General features: G+C 46.9%; 1 protein-coding gene across 5 annotated transcripts in view; it reads left to right on the top strand.

The window, feature by feature from the left end:
* Positions 1 to 23,807, top strand: part of ACP3 (acid phosphatase 3) — a 200,264-nt gene that overhangs the window by 125,866 nt on the left and 50,591 nt on the right. For all 5 annotated transcript variants that reach the window (XM_073678094.1, XM_073678095.1, XM_073678091.1 and 2 more), the window contains 3 exons: positions 3,139 to 3,237; positions 16,134 to 16,232; positions 21,416 to 21,548. In XM_073678094.1, the coding sequence (XP_073534195.1) occupies positions 3,139 to 3,237; positions 16,134 to 16,232; positions 21,416 to 21,548 (331 nt within the window). The remainder of the gene's footprint in view (positions 1 to 3,138; positions 3,238 to 16,133; positions 16,233 to 21,415; positions 21,549 to 23,807) is intronic.

A 23,807-nucleotide genomic window follows, 5' to 3' on the forward strand; every position in this document is an offset into this window, starting at 1 on the left:
GGAAACAAAAGCAGTGAAACATTGATGAGGGATCACCTGTTGTAAAATGTAGGATTCAAGACAGAAATAGAGATTGTGAACTTGATTTAAAGTGGAGCAAAGAAGAAAATAACCAGCTCACCCTAATCAGTCTGTCAAGATAATGAGGAAGCCCATGATCACGCCACTGCCTAGCATCCAAAAAACATGTTGCAGATGTAAAGTGCCCAAGCGAGGTAGTCGTGGGCGAGCTGTCGCTTCCTCTCACTTCAGAACCCACAGACAAAGTGTGCGCCCGTCCTGGTGTGCTGCTGTGTATGTGGTGTTTCCCACTAACTTCTGATCCGCAGGCTTCTTCTGACTCCAGGAATTCCATTTCTGGAACCAGGGCAGCAATCAATTCAGGGAACACAAGGTTCATAAAAACAAACTTTTACTTGGTGTCTGGCAGTATTTACAGTATTTACAGACAGGTATAAAGGATAAGGCCCAACAGGTTGTCATCTTTCCCACAAGTACTGGATATAACTTTAGCCCTGGTTCCCATTCTAGGTAGAGCATCCCTTTTGCTATCTTCTCTAGCACTAAGGACTCTTCTCCACCTTTGGCAGTATTTCTGGATCCCATCTGACGCTGCCTCTAAGAGTTTGAGTCCTATATCTTCTTCTGCAGCCTCGCAGTCAGAATGTGCCCCCAAACCCCAACATCTATCTCGAGGTTCCCAGTCAGGCAAGGGGGACTTGTGCGGAGGGGTTCTCTGTCAATTCACTGCCTGGGATTCTAGGGCCATGTCGTCCCTAGCAGCCCTTAACTTGATGCTTGACACTTGTCACTACACTGCTCAACATTGACTGACTGTCACTTCCTGCACTTGACTCTAGCTCACAGTTCTCTCTCCCTCTACTGGGCCAGCTGCTACAGTTAACAATACCCAGGCCAAACTGCAGCCCCAGAGGGTTCTATCTTCATAAATGCACATTTAACCCTTTAGAGTATCAGGGGGGCAGACCATCGCCTCCACCACTACTACATTCCCCCACACTTTAATTATGGTTGTTCTTGACCATATCAGACCTGACCAGAAAATTAGTGCAAGTGTCAAACATCATAAACATTTTAAAACATTAAACTGAAGACTGGTCCCGACGTCTTCTTTTTGATGAGAGCTGGCCCTTCTCGGTTAATGGCCCTGGAACAGCAATCGAGACAGTCCATAGTTATAAACCTTAAAACTCTTAATAGCACCAATCCTTCTTGGTAAGGACCCCAGAAACAAAATGTCTATGTCCATTTTATTAACACGGGCACATAGGCCAATTCAGCAGTAGCCCTCCTGTTCTCTAAGGGCACAATCTCAGAAAGCGCACCTTCGTTGTGGTGGAGGATATTACATCCTCAAGGCTCGCTTCAGCGCCTCCAATTCCAGCAGGAAAAGGTGCAACAAAAATAAACAAAAGAAGCAGCCATAAGAAAAACACATGACTCCACTACTTCATGCTTCCTTGGCCTCGAAGATGAAACAGTCCCTTGGATTATTTATATAAAACAGTTCTTGAAAAACTGAGAGGTTCACCACTAGCAGGGATTTTCACTGTTGCCTCACCTGAGCAGTGTGAGATGGGTCCCTGCAAAACTTCTGCATCAGGGTGGATTAGCCCTAGTGCATCTTTCCTCTACTTTTTCTTTCGGGCCTCTTCCCTTTCCTTCATGAAGGCAGCCCAGGCAGTGTGGGAGGGTGGTTTCCTCCATCTCCAGGGTTGATTGGGAAACCTACTGGGCCCGGGGTCTTCTTCCGCCAAAGTGACGCTCCCGCAGCCCACTTGAGTGGAACCATAGCTGGTCACTCAATATTTCTGGACCACCTGATCTGCCGTGGCCTTGTTGTCTTTCACAAACTCTTGACTGGTGGAGTTGGACCCCTCAAACTGGGGGTGCGGCAAGCCAGATGGCTGTGCCTCACAGGAGGCTCCAGACGGTCCATGGCTTTAAGGAGGATCCTCACATTCCTCCTCAATTTTTGCCAGCGACTGGTCTGGCACCATTTCCTCCCAACGGAAATCGGCAGTCCTTGGCGTTGACAGGACACTCTTGGGGTCCTCTCTGGCCCATTTATGTAGGGTATCCCTCTTGGCCCTCTGCTAAAAGACCTCTTGGTCTCTCTCTTAAATGTCCTCCTACATATGAGGACGCACTAGAGCAGCGGCGTACCAGCCCCGCTGACATTCACACTTCACAAACTCCACTATTTCACCCGGGTAGAGGCTGTGGAGTCATGAGGGCAGGTACTTACGCTTCACCATGCCACGGCTCACATACGAAGGGGTACTCTGGCAATCCACTGCCCGGGATTCTAGGCCCACGTCATCCTTAGCAGCCCTTAACTAGAGCCTGCTGCTTGTCACTTGTTATTACACTGCTCAAGACTGACTGACTGTCACTTCCTGCACTTCTCACTAGCACTCAGTTCCCCCTCCCTCTACTAGGCCGGCCACTACAGTTAACCCTACCCAGGCGAAACTGCAGCCCCAGAGGGTTTTATGTTCAGAAACGCACATTTAACACTTTAGAGTGTCAATGGGGCAGACCATCGCCTCTACCACCACTGCACAGGAAAAAACGATTCATCTTTCAATTGCAATGTCCACTAAAATATATTCATTTTAATGTAAATCCTTAAAAATCCATTGGCGATCCATGTGTCCCTTTTTTAACATCTGTATGCAATCCATATGTCCATTTTGTCCATGCATACGCCATCCTTTTTTTTACATGAACAATTTAAGAAATAATAAAGGACAAATACAGTTTTCTATCTTTATAATTTTAATGGGTCCGTGAAAAATGCATGACATACGGATGGTAACTTGTATGTGATCCAATTTTTACACTCCTATTGACTTCTAATGGGTGAGTCTGATCAAGAATACGAATCAAAGTAGTGTAAGAACGATCATGTCAACTGCCACATTGAGCTGCATTGGTCAGTGTCTGGGCTGTATACTATCCGATTTGCATGTAGACAGCAAATGGACATTTAATTTGTTTGTCTGAAAGAGCCCTATGTAAGATAGAAATTCATTTAATTTAACAACACTCCTAATATATTGGGACCTCAGAAAATAAGGTCATGCAATTTATGCATGTTTTTGTTTTTTTCAGTTGCTCCACATGCCACTAAAAAATTGCCCTCAATATGAAAAATTGCAAGAGGAAACAATTGCATCAAAAGAGTGTCAAAGTCTTTTAGATCCATATAAGGTAAGTAAATAATACTTTCTCATACTAAAACATTACTGTGAAGACCCAGGGTCTTCCATGGGCATAACGCTACTCAGACAACACAGGGTGAGGGTAAAACAGCGTGGCAATACTTTGTTGAACCACAAAGCGGACAATAAACACACAGAACAGTCCCAGCAAATACCCAAGATGGTACAACATTACACAGTCTCACCCTTCCTTCTCCGCCCGCCTGGGATAGAACAGCAGCGACTTTGGAGACTTCCAGGGCCACCTACCTCAACCAGTGGCTTCCCGCTACTGGCAGGTCCCCACAGAGAGGAGGTAGTGGCAAGCTTAGGAAGCTAGCAGTCCATAGAGGTACAAGGCCAGGAGACCCAAGGGTCCCACCCTGGCCTCTCCGAGAGTTTCCATGGGGCCAGGTGACCGATTTGTCCCTCCTGGCAACTCCAAATGTCTCCATGGGTTCTAGGCGACCGGTGGGTCCCACCTAGCAACCCCAAAACAACATATCCATGGGGCCAGGTGACTTCTTCGTCCTCTCCTGTACTCCCCAAAATGTATCCATGTCTCTCTCTGATGGTTAAATGGAGCAGATCCGTATGTTTCCAGTCAGGGCCAATACCCTTAGACTAGAATCATGTAGAATAAAAATCTGTGTCTCATTGGATAATGCCATGCAATCCATCTGCTGTCCTGAAGGATGTCTCTCATTCTCCTTCTAAAGTCTTTCTGAATTTCTGTCCCAAGACTGACTGCTACAGAAGCACATCTCCTTTTTAAATACACATCCACAGGTCAAGGGTTTTTGGAGGGCAGCCTCACATGGCTCAGCTCTCATTGTTTGAGATAATCAATTTACATAGTTGGTATACAGTAGGCTCTTTAAATCAACATTCATCTGGCTTTTAGTACAATTAGCATATTAGCAAACAACATTGTTTCCAACCCTAAGAGGAGATAGCAATCATGGTTATACAAATACTGTCTGTTCTTATTGACTAGACACAAATACACAAAGATAATAGGGTATTTCTCTTGGATTAACAAATCTAAACTTCTAGTTAATTAAGATTTTACTCTGTATCGTCACAATTACTAAAAATGGTGTTGCTTTTATTTTTAAAAGATATTTTCAAATTGTGTTTTGAACAGCTCACAGCTCTGCCGTCTTCTCACTTCTTGGTCTCTGGAGGGTGGGCACTCCTCATTGAGTGACAATTCTAGTCAATAGCTTCTCCTGGTGTTATGACACATAAATGATCTGTCATTGTTCTGAATTGGAATAATAAATAATCTAAAAACTCAGGGTGTGTGCAACAAGGGGGCCCCTGACTTATAATGCTCATGGGGCCCCCAGCAGGAGCTGATGGAGGGGGAGAAAGGTGAATAGCTAATTGCTGTATAGAGATCAGTGAGTTGGAGAGAGCTGACTGGTACATCAGGGGTTATATTAATGGCTGCAGAGTTAACTACTGCACAAACTTGGGGAAGACTTTAGTGACCAAGTTCCTTGGAAACAAGTTGTAGCTAGTCAGCATGTGACTGCAGCTATGCAAAATGCAAACGTAGTCATGTGATGACTATGTGAACCGACAACAGACAAAATCCTGACAGTGTGCACAGGATTCAACAATCTGCAGTCACAGAGTTATTGAAAAAAAATAGCTGAAGCCTGGAAAATTCCCTTAAGGTTCCCAGAGAAAAATATGTTGGAGTGGGCTTATATTGTAACATTGGAACCAAGACCCCACTTGAAATCTTATCACACATTGTAGAAATGTTCAGGCATGCACAAGACCTTCTCTACTAAAGTCATTGGGAGTTATGTTGACAGTCAAGACAAGAACTCACTAAGATTTCAATAGAGGGAGTCACACATGCTTGACTGCATATCCACCTAGGCCTGGTAAATGTGATAGATTGCTGGCCATTGGGGTGCCGTGTTTCCCTCACAGGTGGTGGGTCCACTTATGTGCAGGGCATATAGCAACCAACTAAATAATGCTTACCAGACCTGAGGGTCTGACCTGAGGGTCTGGCCTGTATGGTAAGGGGTATCTGACATTCCACAAGCCAAAACATGCTGGAAGGCAGCATTTTGCAAGACAAAAAAAGGCTGGTAAAGAAAATATACAATGATGTGCAAAAGTTTTAGACAGGTGAGGAAAAATGCCAAAACGGAAGAATGCTTTCAAAATTAGAAATGTTAATAGTTGATAAAAGTGCTAAAAATAAACTAACAAAATAATGCTAAGTGAATGAACAAAAGAGAAATGCAAGTCAAATCAATATTGTGTGTGACCGCCCTTTGCCTTCAAAACAGCATCAAAGCATCAAGTGTGGGATTACATAAAGAGACAGATCGATTTGTGTGCCTCCACAGAAGATCTGTGGTTAGTTCACTAAAATTCTTGGAACAACCTCTCTTGCCAAGATTCTTCAAAAACTGTGTGAAAGTGTACCTAGAAGATTTGGGACAATGTGTATGAAAAAACATTGCAACTTTTGGCGGATGTAATGACCGGAGGTCCGAGAGAGATCCAGTGAGTCACGAACTGAGACAGAGACAGAAATAAGCACTTTCTTTACTAAAACAGGGATAAAACTAAAATTCAGTATTGCATGAATCCGCCTCAGGTTCTACCTGGGACACTGTGCCTACTAAATATACACAATCAGCAAAAGCTGAAATCAATGTGTCAATCTCAAGGTTTCCAGTTTATGTGAATTATTCTAGGGATCTGGAACAATTTTACCTAAACACAGTGTCAGTCTAGTGAGGAGGGTCTATGGGGACCCCCTGAGATGGCACACTGAGTACAATCCTATCACTATTAACAATAACAATGCATGAACCTATACCAATTGCTCTTATACCCCTATTACAAGGATACCCGGGTATCTTAAAGTTACGGTACTGTTAACCTCAGATGTAGTCTATCACAGGCTTGTGAATCACGGTGGCTGCAGCTAGTCCAGGAAAACTTTGGCGCCAAAACAAAAGCTACATTCACAAAATCAGCAAAGGTTCCTTGTCTTGTCGGCCGATGCCGAGCCCACACGCCGGGGACTTTAGTCCTGTAGCCTCAGGTTAAGGTCTGGGAAGATCTCTTTACAAGGCTTTTCAGTATCCTCTCAATGGGAATGGCACCGGACCCCTTCTTTCCTCTCGCAGTCACTCACTCTTTTCCAGACCACCGACCACGTGCTCCGTCACAGAAATGGATTCTTAAGTCTCTTCCCTTCTCATTCGACACTTGGCTCCTTCAGCACAAAGTCTCTAGTCCACTCAGCATGGACTTCCACAAAACTCCACAGAGCCACACAGCTTTCCCCAGCTCAGCACTTGTTCTTAAGCAGGGACAGGGGTTAACAAACTCCACAGGGAAGCATGTATAGACAGGGTCTTGTTGCAGCTCAGTTCTCACAGACTTCCTGTCTCGCCTCTCACACAGCAGACACTCTCAGAACGTACAGGGTCTCCAGCTCTGTCCCTGCTCTGAGCTCAGCCCGGCAAAAGTCACAGGGTCCTAATGCCCTCCTGCTGCTATCACAGTTCACACTCTCACACCGGACAGCTACGCCAATGTGTGAAACGAGGTGTGGCTAAGCCGTAGAATTCATACAAAAGTTGCACTACTGTAATGGCATAATTTACAACATAAATATACTCCACTCTCCAACTCTCAAGAGGCTCACGGCACTTGTAAGAAGCACTTAAGGGTATGTGCACACAATGAGAAAACGCTGCGGATTGGACGCAGCACCCTTGCGCTGCGTGCAAACCGCAGCTACCAGATGTTACAGCATAGTGGATGGGATTTCAAGAAATCCCATGCCCATCATGCGTCTCCGTGCACCTGCAGATCACCCACGGACACGGATATGCGGCACGTCTTTCCCGACTGCAGCATGTCATTTTCTCTTGCGAAGTCGCTAGTATCCATAATAGAAATTAGATCCCTATAATGTATTGATTGTGGTGAATCCGCATGATTCAATGAACCCATGCGGATTCCCCTGTGTGCAGCGCTTTGGATGCAGCATAAAGTATACTGCGTTAAAAGTGCTGCCTCTACGGATGGTCTGCACATACCCTAACTCATTAAATGGCATGCTCCTATTAGTGAATTGGGCACATCTTACTCAAGCATGTGTGACACCCCAGGGGTCTGGTTGCCACAGTGATAGAGATGTTATGTCTGAGAGCAGGTGGGAGGTCCTTTGGTCAGGGATCCTGGGCATGCCACACCTCCTGCCCAGTCTTGGGAGGGGAAGAACTTCCCCTATATAAACCCGGGGCTGAAGCAGGGTTAGGAGTCAAGGAGAGTAGAGACAAGAGACAGTCATAGGAAGAAACAGCTGGAGCTCAGTGGGAGCAATACTACTACGAGTCAGGGGCTGGCAGCTGCAGAGCTCGCCCTGACTGAGAAGCTTTCTTACCGGACCCGGCGTCCGAGGCTGTGGGGACTAACTCTTACCCAGCAGCAGAAGCCGACCGGCAGGGGATTTCAGGTCCTCAGGCCCAGAAACCCGAAGGCACGGTTACACGTGTGGGACCAGCACCGCCATCGTGGAGCGGAAGCCAATAGAAGGCCCCGAGTCACCGGCCATACGGGTGAGCACCACACGGTACACTCAGGGACGTGGGCTACTTATATCCGCTTCTAGCAAGGTAGCCAGAAGAGTACAGTCAGTTTGGGAGGCCTACAACTCCGCCTGGCCAGGGGAGATCCCATCAGCTCAAGGACTGACCAGGCCCCGTTCGCTAGCAAGTACTCCGGGAGGGTCTATCGTTGTTACCAGTAAAGACCCTGAATTACACCGCACCGTCTCTGAGTGGTTCCTGCTACCCCCATCTTCCACGTCGGCTGCCCTGAGGCCATACCCCTCCCGTTGGGGGTTATACTATCACGTTGCACAATTCTACACCGGCCTCAGCGGTCTGCCCTGCAGCGGCAGCTCCATAGCTGCAAATCAACGGGTGGCGTAGTCGACACTCAAATAACATCTATCAAGACTGCCAAACACTGAGTCTGACCCCCTGGGCACGGACCGGGTCCCCGCCACTCGGAGACTACAACCCTCATCTGATCCGGTTCCGGGTAAGCCCCCGTGCGCGAGACGCTGCGCGACACAGCAGGCCCAGGGGCGCGTCAACTTTGGCGTAGTCGGCAGGATCTCGTGCCCGCAACCACCGGGTACTGCGTGCCTGAAAAGCAAAGACTGTTCAAACTTACCAGTGGTGAGGTTTCCCGCCATCTTCTGCCTTCTTCCCGCCATCCGCGAAGTTTTCCCGCCATCCGGCGCCATCTTCGGCCTTCTTCCCGCCATCCGTGGAGTTTTCCCGCCGTTGGATGCCATCTTGAGGACGCCGCGCGGGAAGAAGAGGGGCGTGGACTTCGAAAGCGCGCGAGAACTGAAGCCCCGCCTCACGTCCGGACGTTGCGTAAGGTCCTGGAAGGAGCCCAGCAGACGCCGACGTCACCGGAGCGCGACGGAAGGTCCTCAACCCTGACGATCTACTGCGGAGCCGCGGCCTACGGAACAGGATCATCGCAAGGTAGGCCACGGTCCACTAGGGGGGAGGAAGATGTCGGATACGGAGGAGAGCTTCACTGCCTCAACCCCCGCCAGCGCCACCGCTGCTGCAGTTATGCCCTTCACCATGCCCTATATCCCGGGAGCAGCTTGGCTACCCCAGTACTCAGGGGAGTCACATACCCTGCATGACTTTAGAGAAAAGCTGGATAGCCTCTTCCAGGTGTACCCCCTCACAGAAGAGCAAAAAGTGAGCATCCTGGTGGCCCAACTAACCGGGGAAGCTAAAAGGGAAGTAAAATCCTGGCCACCTGGGAGGAAGACTGTCGCAGGGATACTAACCCGGCTGAAGGATACCTTTGATACCCGCACCTCAGCCGAGATTAAGCTTAGATTCTACGGGTGCAAGCAGCGAGCGCATGAGAGTATAAGGGACTATGCACTAAACCTACAAGAGGCCCTGAGGGCCATTAAGCAGACCGACCCTGATGGAGTGGGAAACGAGGACAGGCTGTTGACTGAACAATTTATAGAGGGACTGTATTGTAATGCCCACCGAACCCAGTTGCGGGCGATGGCCTTACAGGATCCCCATCTGGGCTTTGCACAGTTCAAGGACAGAGCCATCCGGGTGCTCCGAGAACCGGCACCGGGTGGCGTTATGACCCACAGGCGCCCAGCTATTACTTACCACCAGGAGGCGGCGCCCTTGTCGGCAGGGCCTGTGGGAGCTGATGCGCAGGCTTTGGACAATGACCCGGCTCCAGACCTACACCATCAGGTCCAAGAGCTAGCTAAGAGCGTTGCTGCGCTAACCCGAACTGTGCAGTCTTTACAGGTTTCCACCCCAGGGAAGATCCAGCTGGCATCCGGACCGGAGGACATCCCGTGGCGTCGACCAAGGAGGACCCCACCGGCCAGAGGAAGACCCAGTGACCGATACAGCGAGGACGGACGACCCATCTGCCGCCGCTGCAATCAACCTGGACATATGGCAAGGTACTGTTCTTTAAACGGGCACAACCTGGGGTAGAGGGCCAACCCCCAGGAAAAAGATCACCAGGCCCATCGAACTGGCGCGACAGATATGTGGGAGGACGTCCAGTCTTGCCGGTGGTACTGGATGGCATTCCCATGAGTGCCCTACTGGACACCGGGTCGCAGGTCACCACCATCCCGTACGTGCTCTTTAAGCAGTACTGGAATGACTCGGATATTACCCGCTACCCTGACGACGACTTGACTATCATCGCCAGCAATGGCCAGCCCGTGCCACAGATCGGATTTAAAGAGGTGACCATCAAAATCGGTAGAGTCGAACTGGCAGCACAGGGACTGATCATTGTAGATATTGACAAACATGAGAGTCACCCAAAAATAACTCTAGGAACTAATGTAATTGAAAATTGTCTTGCAGAGGTGATTTTCCTTTTACAGCAGGTTGCCAAGAACGCCAGCTCCGGCGAGCAGCGGGTGCTCCAGAAAGAGATCCGGGCACTGATGCGACGGCAACAGGTGGAACTCTCCGGCGGTGAGATTGGTAGCGTAAGAATGTGTGACCCTTTTCCTATTGCCATGCCCCCAAAAAGTAAAATGATGATTTGGTGCCGGGCAGCTATTGGTCTGAGAGGTAGGGATTACCAGGCAATGGTAGAACCAGTTTACTCAGACAGTAGGCCCACCATTTTGACAGCACGGGGGGTGGTTGATGTACGCCATGGGAGGGTGCCCGTTCGCATAATAAATATCGGGGAGAGGGAAGTGTACCTGCCCCGGTATGCCACGCTAGCCAAATTATATACCATTAACCAAAATTCTATACAATCTGTGGAACCCTTGCCTCCATCTCACCCGGAGGAAGGTAACGGCTCTAAGAAAAACATGGAGGACTGGTGTCAGCAACTACATCTGGGTACTGACTCCACTCCCTCACACCAGAAACAAGGAGTCTATCGGGTGGTTCAGGAGTACGAGAGAGTGTTCAGTAAACACCCGTTAGACTTCGGGCGAGTCAAGGGGGTAGAACACCACATCCCCACGGGAGACCATCCTCCTATAAAAGAGAGGTATCGACCCGTACCCCCTGCCCACTACCAACACGCCAAGGGGATGCTTAGAGACATGAAGGAGGCTGGGGTGATCAGGGATAGCTGTAGCCCCTGGGCAGCTCCACTAGTCTTAGTCAGAAAAAAAGACAACACCATGAGGATGTGTGTAGATTACCGGAAAATCAACCGTATCACACACAAGGATGCGTACCCCTTACCAAGGATAGAGGAGTCATTGGCTGCTTTAAGATCTGCTAACTTCTTCTCTACCTTGGATCTCACTAGCAGGTACTGGCAGGTTCCTGTAGCAGAGGCGGACCGGGAGAAGACCGCATTCACCACCCCGATGGGACTTAGCGAGTTCACCTGCATGCCGTTCGGACTCTGCAACGCACCAGGAACCTTCCAACGACTAATGGAGTGTTGTCTGGGCCACAGAAACTTCGAGACGGTCTTGTTGTACCTGGACGATGTCATCGTATATTCCAAGACGTATGAGGACCACCTGAAACACCTGGCGGAAGTGTTCGAAGCTCTGGCGAGTTACGGCCTAAAGGTGAAACCCTCCAAGTGTCACCTCCTGAAACCAAAGGTGCAGTACCTGGGACACGTGGTGAGCGCTGACGGAGTGGCTCCCGACCCTGATAAGATCACCGCAATTAAGGAATGGCCAAGCCCCTCCAGCGTAAAAGAAGTGCGGCAGTTCCTCGGGTTGGTAGGCTACTACCGAAGGTTTATTCCCGGTTTCACCAAAAAGGCAGCACCTATGCAGGACCTCCTGATAGGCCAGTCCCGGAAGGCCAAGAACCAGAAGCCGCCCTTCAAATGGGAGGAGTTGGAAGAAGAGTCCTTCCGCCAGCTGAAGATGGCCCTCACGGGGGACGAAATCCTGGCGTACCCGGATTATAGCCAGCCCTTTATCCTCTACACCGACGCCAGTAACATCGGGCTAGGAGCCGTACTGTCCCAGATCCAGCAGGGGAAGGAACGAGTAATCGCCTACGCCAGCCGAAAACTGCGACCCACCGAAAGGAACCCCGAGAATTACAGCTCATTTAAGCTAGAGTTCCTGGCCGTAGTATGGGCAGTCACCGAGCGCTTTAAGCATTACCTCGCTTCTTCCCGGTTCACCGTGTACACGGATAACAACCCGTTGACACACCTGGACACGGCAAGACTCGGTGCCCTGGAGCAGAGGTGGATGGCCCGTCTGTCCAACTACGAGTTCACAATCAAATACCGGGCCGGACGCTCCAATACCAACGCGGATGCCCTGTCCAGGATGCCCAACCTGCCGGACGAAGGAGAAGATCCGGAGGGACTGGAAGAAGTTGAACTCCCTGCGTTCCACCGTCATGGGACTATCCAGTATTCCCACCGGGTAAGGAGTAAGCAGGCTGCTACGTTGAACCCCTTACCTCACTACAACTGGGCGGAAACGCAAGACAGCGACCCTGCCGTCCGACTGGTGAAGGAGATGCTGACTCGCCCGGAGGCTTGCCTTGAACCAGACGCTCCGGATGAAGCCAAACAACTATGGGCAGAGAAGAGTCGACTGTTCCTTTACAAGGGGAAGTTGTGCCGCAGAATGGTTAACTCCCGGACGCATGAACTACTCTGGCAAGTAGTGGTGCCACGAAGAGACGCAGCCATGGTGATGGAGGCATACCACGACGGAGCTGGACACTTCGGGTGGAAGAAGCTGGAGTTCCTGCTGCGCGAGCGATTCCACTGGGTAGGCATGAGGGGAACCATTGAGAAGTGGTGCAGAGACTGTGGCCCGTGCAACCTGAGAAGGAAGGACCGTGCCAGCCAGAAGACTCCCCTGCAGTCCATCGTCACCCGGCAACCGTTGGAACTGGTAGCCTTGGATCATGTAAAACTGACCCCAAGCAGAAGTGGCTACGTCTATGCGTTAACCATCGTGGATCATTACTCCCGGTTCTTGGTTGTCGTCCCCGTCAAGGACTTAACGGCTCAAACAGCAGCTAGAGCCTTCCAGCAGCACTTTTGCCGTCCACACGGGTACCTGGACCAAGTGCTGACGGACCAGGGACCTGCCTTTGAAGCGGAGGTCTTCCAGGAATTCTGCAATCTGTATGGCTGCCGGAAGATAAGGACGACACCCTACCATCCGCAAACTAATGGACTTTGTGAGAAAATGAACCAGGTGGTAATGGATCTTTTAAAAACGTTGCCCCTGGAAGAACGCAGTCTGTGGCCTGAGAAGTTGCCCGATCTGGTGGACCTATACAACCACATCCCGGTAGGTTCCACCAACTGTACCCCGGCTTACCTAATGAGGGCAAGACCTGGTAAGTTACCTGTTGACCTGGAAATGGGAGTCCTGACACCCGAGGACACTTCACCAGAAACAGACTGGGACACGGAGAGGCAGCAGCAGTACCGGAGAGTACAGGAGAGCGTGGAGCGAAGTCTCTGTCAGGCTAGGGAAAGACAAGAGAAAACTTACAACCAGTATGCTCCCGCTGTTCCCCTGGTACCCGGAGAGCAGGTCTTGAAGAGGAAGAGACGGCTCCACAAGTTGGACGACCAGTGGGAAAAGGACCCGTACACCGTACTGCCCTCAAGCCACGAGAACCCGAAGGTTTGTACCATCAGTAAAGACGGAGGGGAAACCACAGCTATTGTATCCCGGGACCACCTGAAGAAGTGTCCCGAACAACTGAGGAACCCTGAAGAGGAACAAGAAGACCATCGACCCGTAGAGGAAAGGGAAGATATGGTTAGTACTGTGCTCGGGGACTTCCCTCGGTCTTGGACTCAAGTCAATGGTGCAGTTGTGGTACCCGTACTCACCTTCCTCCAACCAGCATCCCAAGCACCTACAGAGCAACAGGTAGAGCTGGAAGAACAGCCGGTCCAGGAGGCAGAAGACCCCACACCCGCAGACCAGGAGGATCAACCCTCTGCTTGCAGTGAGCCTGCCATATCCCTAGTGAGCCAAAGAGCCGGTAGACAGCTGCCCAGTTTACCCTTGACAGCTCCTACACCCTGTAGTTCAGGGCTAGGCACTCAGCTCCGTAGGTCCACTAGGGCCACTAGAGGTCAGTTACCCGCACGGTGGAGGATTTGAAGTGTATAAATTGTTTTATTTATGTTTACCTGTGTATTGTTGCTTGTGTATAATTTTGTGTTTCTAGTTATTTGTAGGAGTCCTTGGTGGATTTACCGGGAATCCTTGTACATAGTTGGAGCGTAACCCAGGACGGACTAAAGACTGTTAAGGACTCGGGATAGGACAAACCCCTACCTGGTTACGTCTCCCTGTTTTGGTGAAATGGACACCTTGCTTTTCTTCAAAGACTGCACCCGGTTACGGACATGCCGTAACCATCTTTATATGTTTTTCTTATTGTATTATTATTGTTTTTATCTTGTTATGTTTTTCTAAAATATGTTTAGTCCCGGAGTACTAAATTTCACTAGAGGGGAATGTGACACCCCAGGGGTCTGGTTGCCACAGTGATAGAGATGTTATGTCTGAGAGCAGGTGGGAGGTCCTTTGGTCAGGGATCCTGGGCATGCCACACCTCCTGCCCAGTCTTGGGAGGGGAAGAACTTCCCCTATATAAACCCGGGGCTGAAGCAGGGTTAGGAGTCAAGGAGAGTAGAGACAAGAGACAGTCATAGGAAGAAACAGCTGGAGCTCAGTGGGAGCAATACTACTACGAGTCAGGGGCTGGCAGCTGCAGAGCTCGCCCTGACTGAGAAGCTTTCTTACCGGACCCGGCGTCCGAGGCTGTGGGGACTAACTCTTACCCAGCAGCAGAAGCCGACCGGCAGGGGATTTCAGGTCCTCAGGCCCAGAAACCCGAAGGCACGGTCACACGTGTGGGACCAGCACCGCCATCGTGGAGCGGAAGCCAATAGAAGGCCCCGAGTCACCGGCCATACGGGTGAGCACCACACGGTACACTCAGGGACGTGGGCTACTTATATCCGCTTCTAGCAAGGTAGCCAGAAGAGTACAGTCAGTTTGGGAGGCCTACAACTCCGCCTGGCCAGGGGAGATCCCATCTGCTCAAGGACTGACCAGGCCCCGTTCGCTAGCAAGTACTCCGGGAGGGTCTATCGTTGTTACCAGTAAAGACCCTGAATTACACCGCACCGTCTCTGAGTGGTTCCTGCTACCCCCATCTTCCACGTCGGCTGCCCTGAGGCCATACCCCTCCCGTTGGGGGTTATACTATCACGCTGCACAATTCTACACCGGCCTCAGCGGTCTGCCCTGCAGCGGCAGCTCCATAGCTGCAAATCAACGGGTGGCGTAGTCGACACTCAAATAACATCTATCAAGACTGCCACACACTGAGTCTGACCCCCTGGGCACGGACCGGGTCCCCGCCACTCGGAGACTACAACCCTCATCTGATCCGGTTCCGGGTAAGCCCCCGTGCGCGAGACGCTGCGCGACACAGCAGGCCCAGGGGCGCGTCACATGCACCATTCATTCATACTGGCATGCACAACAGCAGTGTTAATGAATTGTGGCCATGATGTTTTGATGCTGTTTTGAAGGCAAAAATTGATTTGATTTAGGTTTCTCTTTTATTCGTTTACTTTGCATTTAGTTAATTGATAGAAATAAACTATTAACACTTCTATATTTTCAAACATCCTTAGTTTCCAGCATCTTCTCCAAACCTTACTAAAACTTTTCCACAGTACTGTGTGCATATATAATTTTGCAAGCTGGTGCCACCCCCTGTGCTGGTGTACTGATGATCAACAGTTCAGACCGGTGGCATGGCTCCACCAGGGAGAAGTGCAGGTGAACTGAAGCTGGTGGGATCAAGCATTCCGGACAGTTTCGGCACAGCATAGAGCTCCCTACCTAGGTAACCGGACCCTTTGAGAATGCAGGGTGGTCAGAGGCCTAGGCAAAAAGCTGCAAATATAGAATTAAAAAATCCTTCCATTCTTGAGAATATTAAATATTATATATAAAATAATATAAAATATATACACTAAAGAAAACTACATATTAAAGGGGTTATCAACTACTGGACAACCCCTCACTAGAGTGTTCTATAAATAAGAAAATATCTATACTTAGCTGTCGGACAACATAGGATTCAGTCTGGGTTGTGAGAAAGGGTTGTGTGCTGTAAGTAGTGGACGTCCATGCGCCCACCCTATATAAGTCCTTGAAATCCACCTCACCTACAGTAAATGCACCTCCCATTATAATAATGGAGCACTGATAGCAAAGGTGATACATCTAAATAATGTTTCATTTTAATTCCTAGCCCATAGGGAACAATGTTGTCTGCTCATCTGACTGATTTTCTCTTACAGGACTTTATAAATAGTTTACAAAATGACACTGGTTTCTCATCCAAGGAATTGAATGAGGAGCACAAATGGTGGAAAGTATCCGACGCTTTGTTTTGTGAGGTAAATATGTGATGGCATTTTATAAAAATAGACATATACATGGGCTTTCTTCTTTAGCTATATACACTATTTATTTTAACCTTTCTTTTTATCATCTTAATTTGTAATGTCCAACTTTAGCTGTAGAAACACAAGATCAACCTTCTGTTAATGAAGTGACTGAGTATTTGGTCCCAGTTTCACAGGTATTCATGTGACAAACATGGAAATTACAAGATAGCTTCTTTGGGGTCCAACAACTGTGATTGTAATGAGAACATGTTATAGAAATGTTTAGTCTGGTCATTAATAAGGCCACGTTCACATGTTCAGTATTTGCGCAGTTTTTACCTCAGTATTTGTAAGTCAAAACCAGGAGAGGAACAATCAGAGGAAAAGTATAATAGAAACATGTCACCACTTCTGTATTTCTCACCCACTCCTGGTTTTGACTTACAAATACTGATGCAAATTACTGACCAAATATACAACGTGTGAATGTGGTAAAGCTAAATTCCCACAGTGAGCTTTTGGTAAGTTTTTGATGTTGCAGATTTTCTGCACTTATTTAGTAAATTAGGTTACTTGCGTTTTATCATTACGTTTTAAGTGCATTTTTTTACATATGTTTTTATTGCGGCTTTGACGCTGCGTTTTTTTGTCTCTTGTTAGTATGTCGCTGCTTTGTTTTTGATACTTCCTGGTATTTGATTTTAACACAATTATATTGATATAGTCATGTGTGGATTACATGGGTTTTGACTTGTTTCCATCTCAGAAACACATTAAAAATGTACAGTTGTGCTCAAAAGTTTACATACTCCGGCTTAATTTTTCCTTTCTTGGACTTGTTTCAGAGAATATGAATGATAACAAAAAAAACTTTTTCTCCACTCATGGTTATTGGTTGGGTGAAGCCATTTATTGTCAAACTACTGTGTTTTCTCTTTTTAAATCTTAATGACAACCAAAAACATCCAAATGATCCTGATCAAAAGTTCACATGCCCGGGTGATTTTGGCCTGATAACATGCACAGAATTTGACACAAATGGGTTTGAATGGCTACTAAAGGTAACATCCTCACCTGTGACCTGTTTTCTTGTGATCACTGTGTGTGCATAAAAGCTGAGTGAGTTTCTGGGATCCAGACAGACTCTTTCATCCAGCCACTGACGTTTCTGGATTGTGAGCCATGGGGAAAGCAAAAGAATTGTCAACGGATCTACGGGAAAAGGTAGTTGAACTGTATAACACAGAAAAGGGAAACAAAAAAAATATCCAAGGAATTGATAATTCCAGTCAGCAGTGTTCAAACTGTGATTAACAAATGGAAAATCAGGGGCTCTGTAAAAAACAGAAAAAGGTCAGGTAGACCAACAAAAATATTGGCCACAACTGCCAGGGAAATTGTTCGGGATGCGAAGAAAAACCCACAAATAACATCAGCTGAAATTCAAGACTCTCTGAAAACTAGCGGTGTGGCTGTTTCAAGATGCACAATAAGGAGGCACTTGAAGAAAAATGGGCTGCATGGTTGAAGAAGAAAGCCATTACTGCGCAAATACTACAAAGTATCTCGCCTACAATACTCCAAACAGCACAGAGACAAGCCTCAAAACTTCTGGTACAAGGTAATTTGGAGTGATGAGACCAAAATTGAACTTCTTGGCCACAACCATAAACGTTACATTTGGAGAGAGGTCAACAAGGCCTATGATGAAAGGAACACCATTCCTACAGTAAAGCACGGAGGTGGATCGCTGATGTTTTGGGGATATGTGAGCTATAATCAGCAAATACTGGAGGCAAATTTGCATTCATCAGCCTGAAAGCTGCGCATGGGATGTATTTGGACGTTCCAACATGACAACGATCCAAAACACAAGGCCAAATCGACCTGTCATTGGATACAGCAGAACAAAGTGAAGGTTCTGGAGTGGTCATCTCAGTCTCCTGACCTCAATATCATAGCGCCACTCTGGGGAGATCTCAAGTGCGCAGTTCATGCTAGACAGCCCAGGAATTTACAGGAACTGGAGGATTTTTGCCAAGAAGAATGGGCAGCTTTACTTTCTGAGAAATTAAAGAACCTCATCCACAACTACCACAAAAGACTTCAATCTGTCATTGATGTTAGAGGGGGCAATACACGGTATTAAGAACTGGCGTATGTGAACTTTTGATCAGGTTCATTTGAATGTTTTTGGCTGTCATTAAGATTTAAAAAAAGAAAACATAGTAGTTTGACAATAAATGGCTTCACCCAACCAATAATCATGAGTGGAGAAAAAGTATTTTTGTAATCATTCATATTCTCTGAAACAAGGCCAAGAAAGGAAAAATTCTGCCAGGGTATGTAAACTTTCGAGCACAACTGTATGTGTGTTTTTTACCTCTGGATTTTCTGCATCTAATGCAAAGCTACAGGAGAAATCTGCATGTAAAACAAGAGAAATTGATATGTTGCGGATATGAAACACGCACTGCAGGTCAGTTTACGCTGGTAAGAAACTGCATAGTGGGCATGAGATTTCTATAAATTCCATCCACACAGCTGGAACTGTAAGACGCTGCGTTCTTGACGCAGTGAAAATATGCAGCATCAAAAACTCACCAAAATCCCAACTTGGAATTTTAGCTTCCCTTAGGGTACATCACTATTGTAACTCTAAAGACAAATTAATTTGTGACCATACAGTACCCAGTGTATCATTCTCGTACTTCTTGATTTTGTCCTATGCTGTGATACATTGATAATGGATGGATTAATAGATCAACATAAAACTATTATATTCACAAAAAAACAATGACTTTAAAAACTATTCATTCATTTTGTATCGATCTTGTTTAAATAAAGTTTTTATACCCTATCTCCTACCCAGCCGAGTGTTCCCACTCATTCACATTTACAGAAATCCAGGAGAGTGAGATCAGGACCAGTTTATAGCATAGGTGAAAAAAGGAAATAGCTTGGGTTCTTCATCATCTAAGGATTCTGATTACCACCCTATCATCTCCTCCATATGTACCCATGCATCCTTCCCTAAATGTTCCTCTTCCGGGAACCTGACAGCGCAAACCTCTAAAAATATACTTTAAAAATCTGCCGGGAACCTAGACACACAGGAGACTAGTCAAACAGACAGGTCTCCGGCGGATTCTCACCGCCCTCTGCCAGTGACTGACAGGCCACTCCCAGCATACATATATGGGGAGAGACCTATCACTGCAGGGGAGGGGGTGGGGAGAAGCCACCGGGGGTCCACCTATCCAACTAGTCTCCCATGTGGCTCGGTCCCTGGTGGCAGTGTTTTTATTTTTTTTCAGTGCTGGAGTGGTGTTTTAAAGCCTGGGCCCCACTAGCAGTATTTGGTCAGTATTTTTTCTCAGAAGTGGGAGCCAAAACCAGGAGTGGGTGATAAATGCAGAATTGGTGACTTGTTTCTATTATACCTTTTCTCTGATTGTTCCTCACCTGGTTTAGGCTCCCACTACTGAGAAAAAATACTGACCAAATACTGATACTGGAGCCATGGCCTAAATTTAAGCCCCAAGCCCCATATTCTTATACTCACTCTCCGCTTCACCGTTTTTCGGCACCGCTCCAGTCCTGCGGTGCCATATTGTAAGTGCAGGTTCTGATTGTCCGGAAGTCAGAAGCTACAACAAAAGAGCTCAATGCAAGTGTATGAGAGTCAGAACAAGGCTCTCATAGACTTGCATTGAAAAGTGACTTCTGCATTGCTCCATGAAACACTGGAGCTGCCGGCAGGTCATTTTTCGCTGGAGGGATGTTGGAAAATGACGAAGGCGGCAGGTGTGTATCTGACAGGAGGCAGGGGACTTACATTTAAAGCACCACTCCAGCGGTGCAATAAAAAAAAATGCTGGAGTGGTGCTTTAAAGTATGTTTGTCTCTGAAATGCCGCACCATTTCAGAGTGAAACATACCTGGCTGAAATCAACCAGTGTAAGTGTCGGCTATATGTGCTGCGTGTGGATTGGGCAGCATGTATCAGCTGTCAGGTTCCCTTTGAAGGCCCCTTTTAATTTAATAAAAAAAATGGTCATAATGGCATAAAAAAGAAGTGACACTCACTATATCTCCCCTACTGTTGCCTTTCTATCGGTGCCTGGTCCCCTGCCAGTCTCTACTTCCTGCGATATGGACCTGACACTCAGGGATATAAATGAGATATGTTCCCCATATACAAGTTTGTTCAATCAGGTTGATGAGTAGAAGTTGAGGGAATTGCAGATTTTTACCATCAAATAATTGCCTCTTGGCTGCACGGTGTACACCCATATTTAAGGCTGCAGGGTATGTTTACATTAAGTTTTTTTTTAATGAGGATTTTGAAGTGGATGTTTTCTTCCAATGAGGTTTTGAGACTTTACTGCAGGAAAAAAAATGATATATCACTTTTTTGATGGAGATTCCTCATATAATCCACTCCAAAATTAACACCATCAAGACAAACGACTGAAAAGAAACTCGTGAGAAAATGCTTCAAAAATATTTTCAAAACCGCGTCAAAACAATTTAAAAAAAAAAAAATTCAGGAAAGGAAAACTCCTCTGAAAGCACATAAAAAGCAGCTATTCTTCAAGTAGATTCCTCTTGAAAGACAAGTTGGAATTTTCCACCTGCAACAACCTCAGTGAGACCATACCCTAACGAAATAGCACTAAACAGTGTTATTGAAAAAAGCCCACTGCCTCCTTTTTGCACAAAGCTACATGGGGAGAAGTATGAAATCACCAGACATGAAGTCAGCAACTTCAGAAACTGATTTACAGCCTGCTTTGTTCTCACCATACTGTCAAATTAGCACCCTCTGCTGGTAAACTATGGGAAATATATTACTTATTGTTTAATTTTGTATATTCCCTGACAGGAGAAAATAAAATTATGAAAAGTAAAACATATTTTTTATGTGATTGATCTTTATCTATAATAAAAAAAGAGAGGCTTCATTCATACTTTGTGTTCCATGCATACAGGAGTAAGTGCACAATACAGAGTTAATGGAATTCTGTGAAGGTCTTTGCAGATCTAAGGTTTTAAGTCCTTCAAGGGACAATACATTCTGAAATACAGGCCCCAACAAGGAACAATTTTGTGGCATGGGTTTACACAGAACGGTGTAAATGAGGCATAGCTAAAACAAACTGCACTAAATTGATATCCATTTATTGTAGAGAGTTCACAATTATACTCTGCCAGACTGGGCAAGCAAAGACGTCCTGGATAAACTGTTTCAGCTCTCTGATATTGGCATATCAACTCTGTATGGCGTGTACAAACAGCATGAGAAATCCAGGTTACAAGGAGGTGAGTTAGTTTGATATTCTTCTATTGAATTCCACCAGTTATATATTTCTTTTTTCTGGTTTGACCACATCTATAAAAATCGACAATGCAATTTATGGTTCCGTGAAAAAAATCAGACCGCACTCGGGTGGCATCCCTTAGGAATACTCTCTTATGGCCCCGTCACACTTAGCGACGCTGCAACGATCCCGACAACGATACGACCTGTCAGGGATCGTTGCTGCATCGCTATGTGGTCGCTGGTGAGCTGTCAAACAGGCAGGCTCACCAACGATCAGGGGAGCAGAAACATCGTGGAAAGAATCTTTCCACGATGTCCTGCTCCTGGTTACGAGCCTGCTGAAGCAGGAGCAGGCTGGTAACCATGGTAAACATCGGGTTACTAGGGGCACACGCGCTCCTAGTAACCAGTTGTTTATCATGGTTACCACTCTGCTACAGTGAGCGGGAGGTTACCGCTCACTTTAGCAGGCTCGTAACCATGATAAACAACGGGTTACTAGGTGCGCGTGTGCCCCTAGTAACCCGATGTTTACCATAATTACCAGCCTGATCGCTGCTCCCGCTGGTCACACCAAGCGATGTGTGCTGACCAGCGGGAGAGCAACGACCAAAAAATGGTCCAGGACACTTTGCAGCGATCAGCGACCTCACAACAGGGGCCTGATCGTTGCAAAGTGTCACACATAGCGACATCGCTGGTGAGGTCGCTGTTACGTCACCAAAACCGTGACACAGCAGCGATCTCGCTATGTGTGACGGGGGCTTTAGTTTATGTGCACATGTTAAAGGGGTTTCCCCACAAACAAAAGTTAATTTTAATCAATAGATCTTGGAATAATAATAGCTTCCACAATTGGATGTGTTTAAATAAAATGTTCCTGTGCTGAGATAATCTTATAAATGTGCCCCTGCTGTGTACTGTGTAATGGCTGTGTCTGACCGTGCAGGACCATGGTCTGATCATACCACAGCTCCTGGATAGGAGGGGAGAAAAAAAGTATACAGACATTACTGTATGACATCACAAATTATTCTTTCTTTGAAGTAAAACATTGTTTAAAAAAAAAAAGGCAGTGAAATGTTTTACCTCACAAAAAGAATCAGCTGTGATCCCCTGCTGTAATGTATGTATACGCTTTTGCCTCCTCCCTGCCCAGGAGATGTGGATTGATCAGACCGTGTTCCTGTACGGTTAGACACAGCCATTACACAGTACACAGCAGGGCACATTTCTAAAATTATCTCAGCACTGGAACATTTTATTTAAATACATTCAATTGTGGAAGTTATTATTATTCCAAAATCTATTTATTAAAATTAACTTTCGTTCATGGGAAAACCCCTTTAAGTATTTGCAGCAGATTTTTTCTGCAGCAAAAACAAGAGTGTTGGCAGGAAAAATGTTGAATAAAATATGTTTTTCATCTTTTTGAAGCTTTTTTTCACTTGCGCTTTTTTCCATTCATTTCAATGGGTGAAAAATGCTGCAAAAATGCTGAAAGAATAGACGTACTGCAGATTTGAAAAAAAAATGCTTTGATGGTTCAAATAAAAAAAAAAAGCAATGTGTGCATGAGATTTCAGAAATCTTGTTCACTTTGCTGGTACTGTAAAATTCTGCAATGTTTAAGTGTCAAAAATGCATGGGAAAAAACACTGCAAGATGCAGTTTGTGAACATGTCCTTAGGCTACAAATATAGTAAGTACCACCTGTGGATAGCCCCTAAAAATATATACTCTTCAATAAATATATAGTTAAAACGCTTGTACTTTATTAAGGATCAAAACAATGGTGGAGGAGGGATGGCAAAAGAAACAAGGATGCACACTCAATAATAAAAAGAAATAAAATCACATGAATAGTAATAAATCGGGGGGGAGAGACAATAGCATCACTGCAAAAATGTGTGATGTATAACACGCATATATATGACGCGCCCCCTGGGCCTGTGCTGTGCAGGGGGATACCCGGAGGCGGATCGCTGGGATGCTAGGGGTTGTAGTTCTCCGTGGCGGTGACCCGGTCCGTGCCCAGGGCGGTCAAACCAGTGGCGGTCTTAAGTAATAACAATGTCCGACTACGCCACCCGTGGATTGCGGTCAGTGGGGACCGCCGCTGCGCTGCCGACCGCTGAGGCTGATGTTGTTTGCGCAGCCGAGTATGGGATAACTCCCCACGGGAGAAGTATTGCCTCAGGGCAGCTAATGTGGATGATGGGAGTGATGGTGTGAGCGTCCCAGTAGTAATGGTGCTG

The sequence above is a fragment of the Phyllobates terribilis genome, unplaced genomic scaffold (assembly GCF_046119375.1).
Source record: "Phyllobates terribilis strain yellow unplaced genomic scaffold, ASM4611937v1 Scaffold_4__5_contigs__length_816908805, whole genome shotgun sequence".
In the NCBI taxonomy this organism is placed as follows: Eukaryota; Metazoa; Chordata; class Amphibia; order Anura; family Dendrobatidae; genus Phyllobates; species Phyllobates terribilis.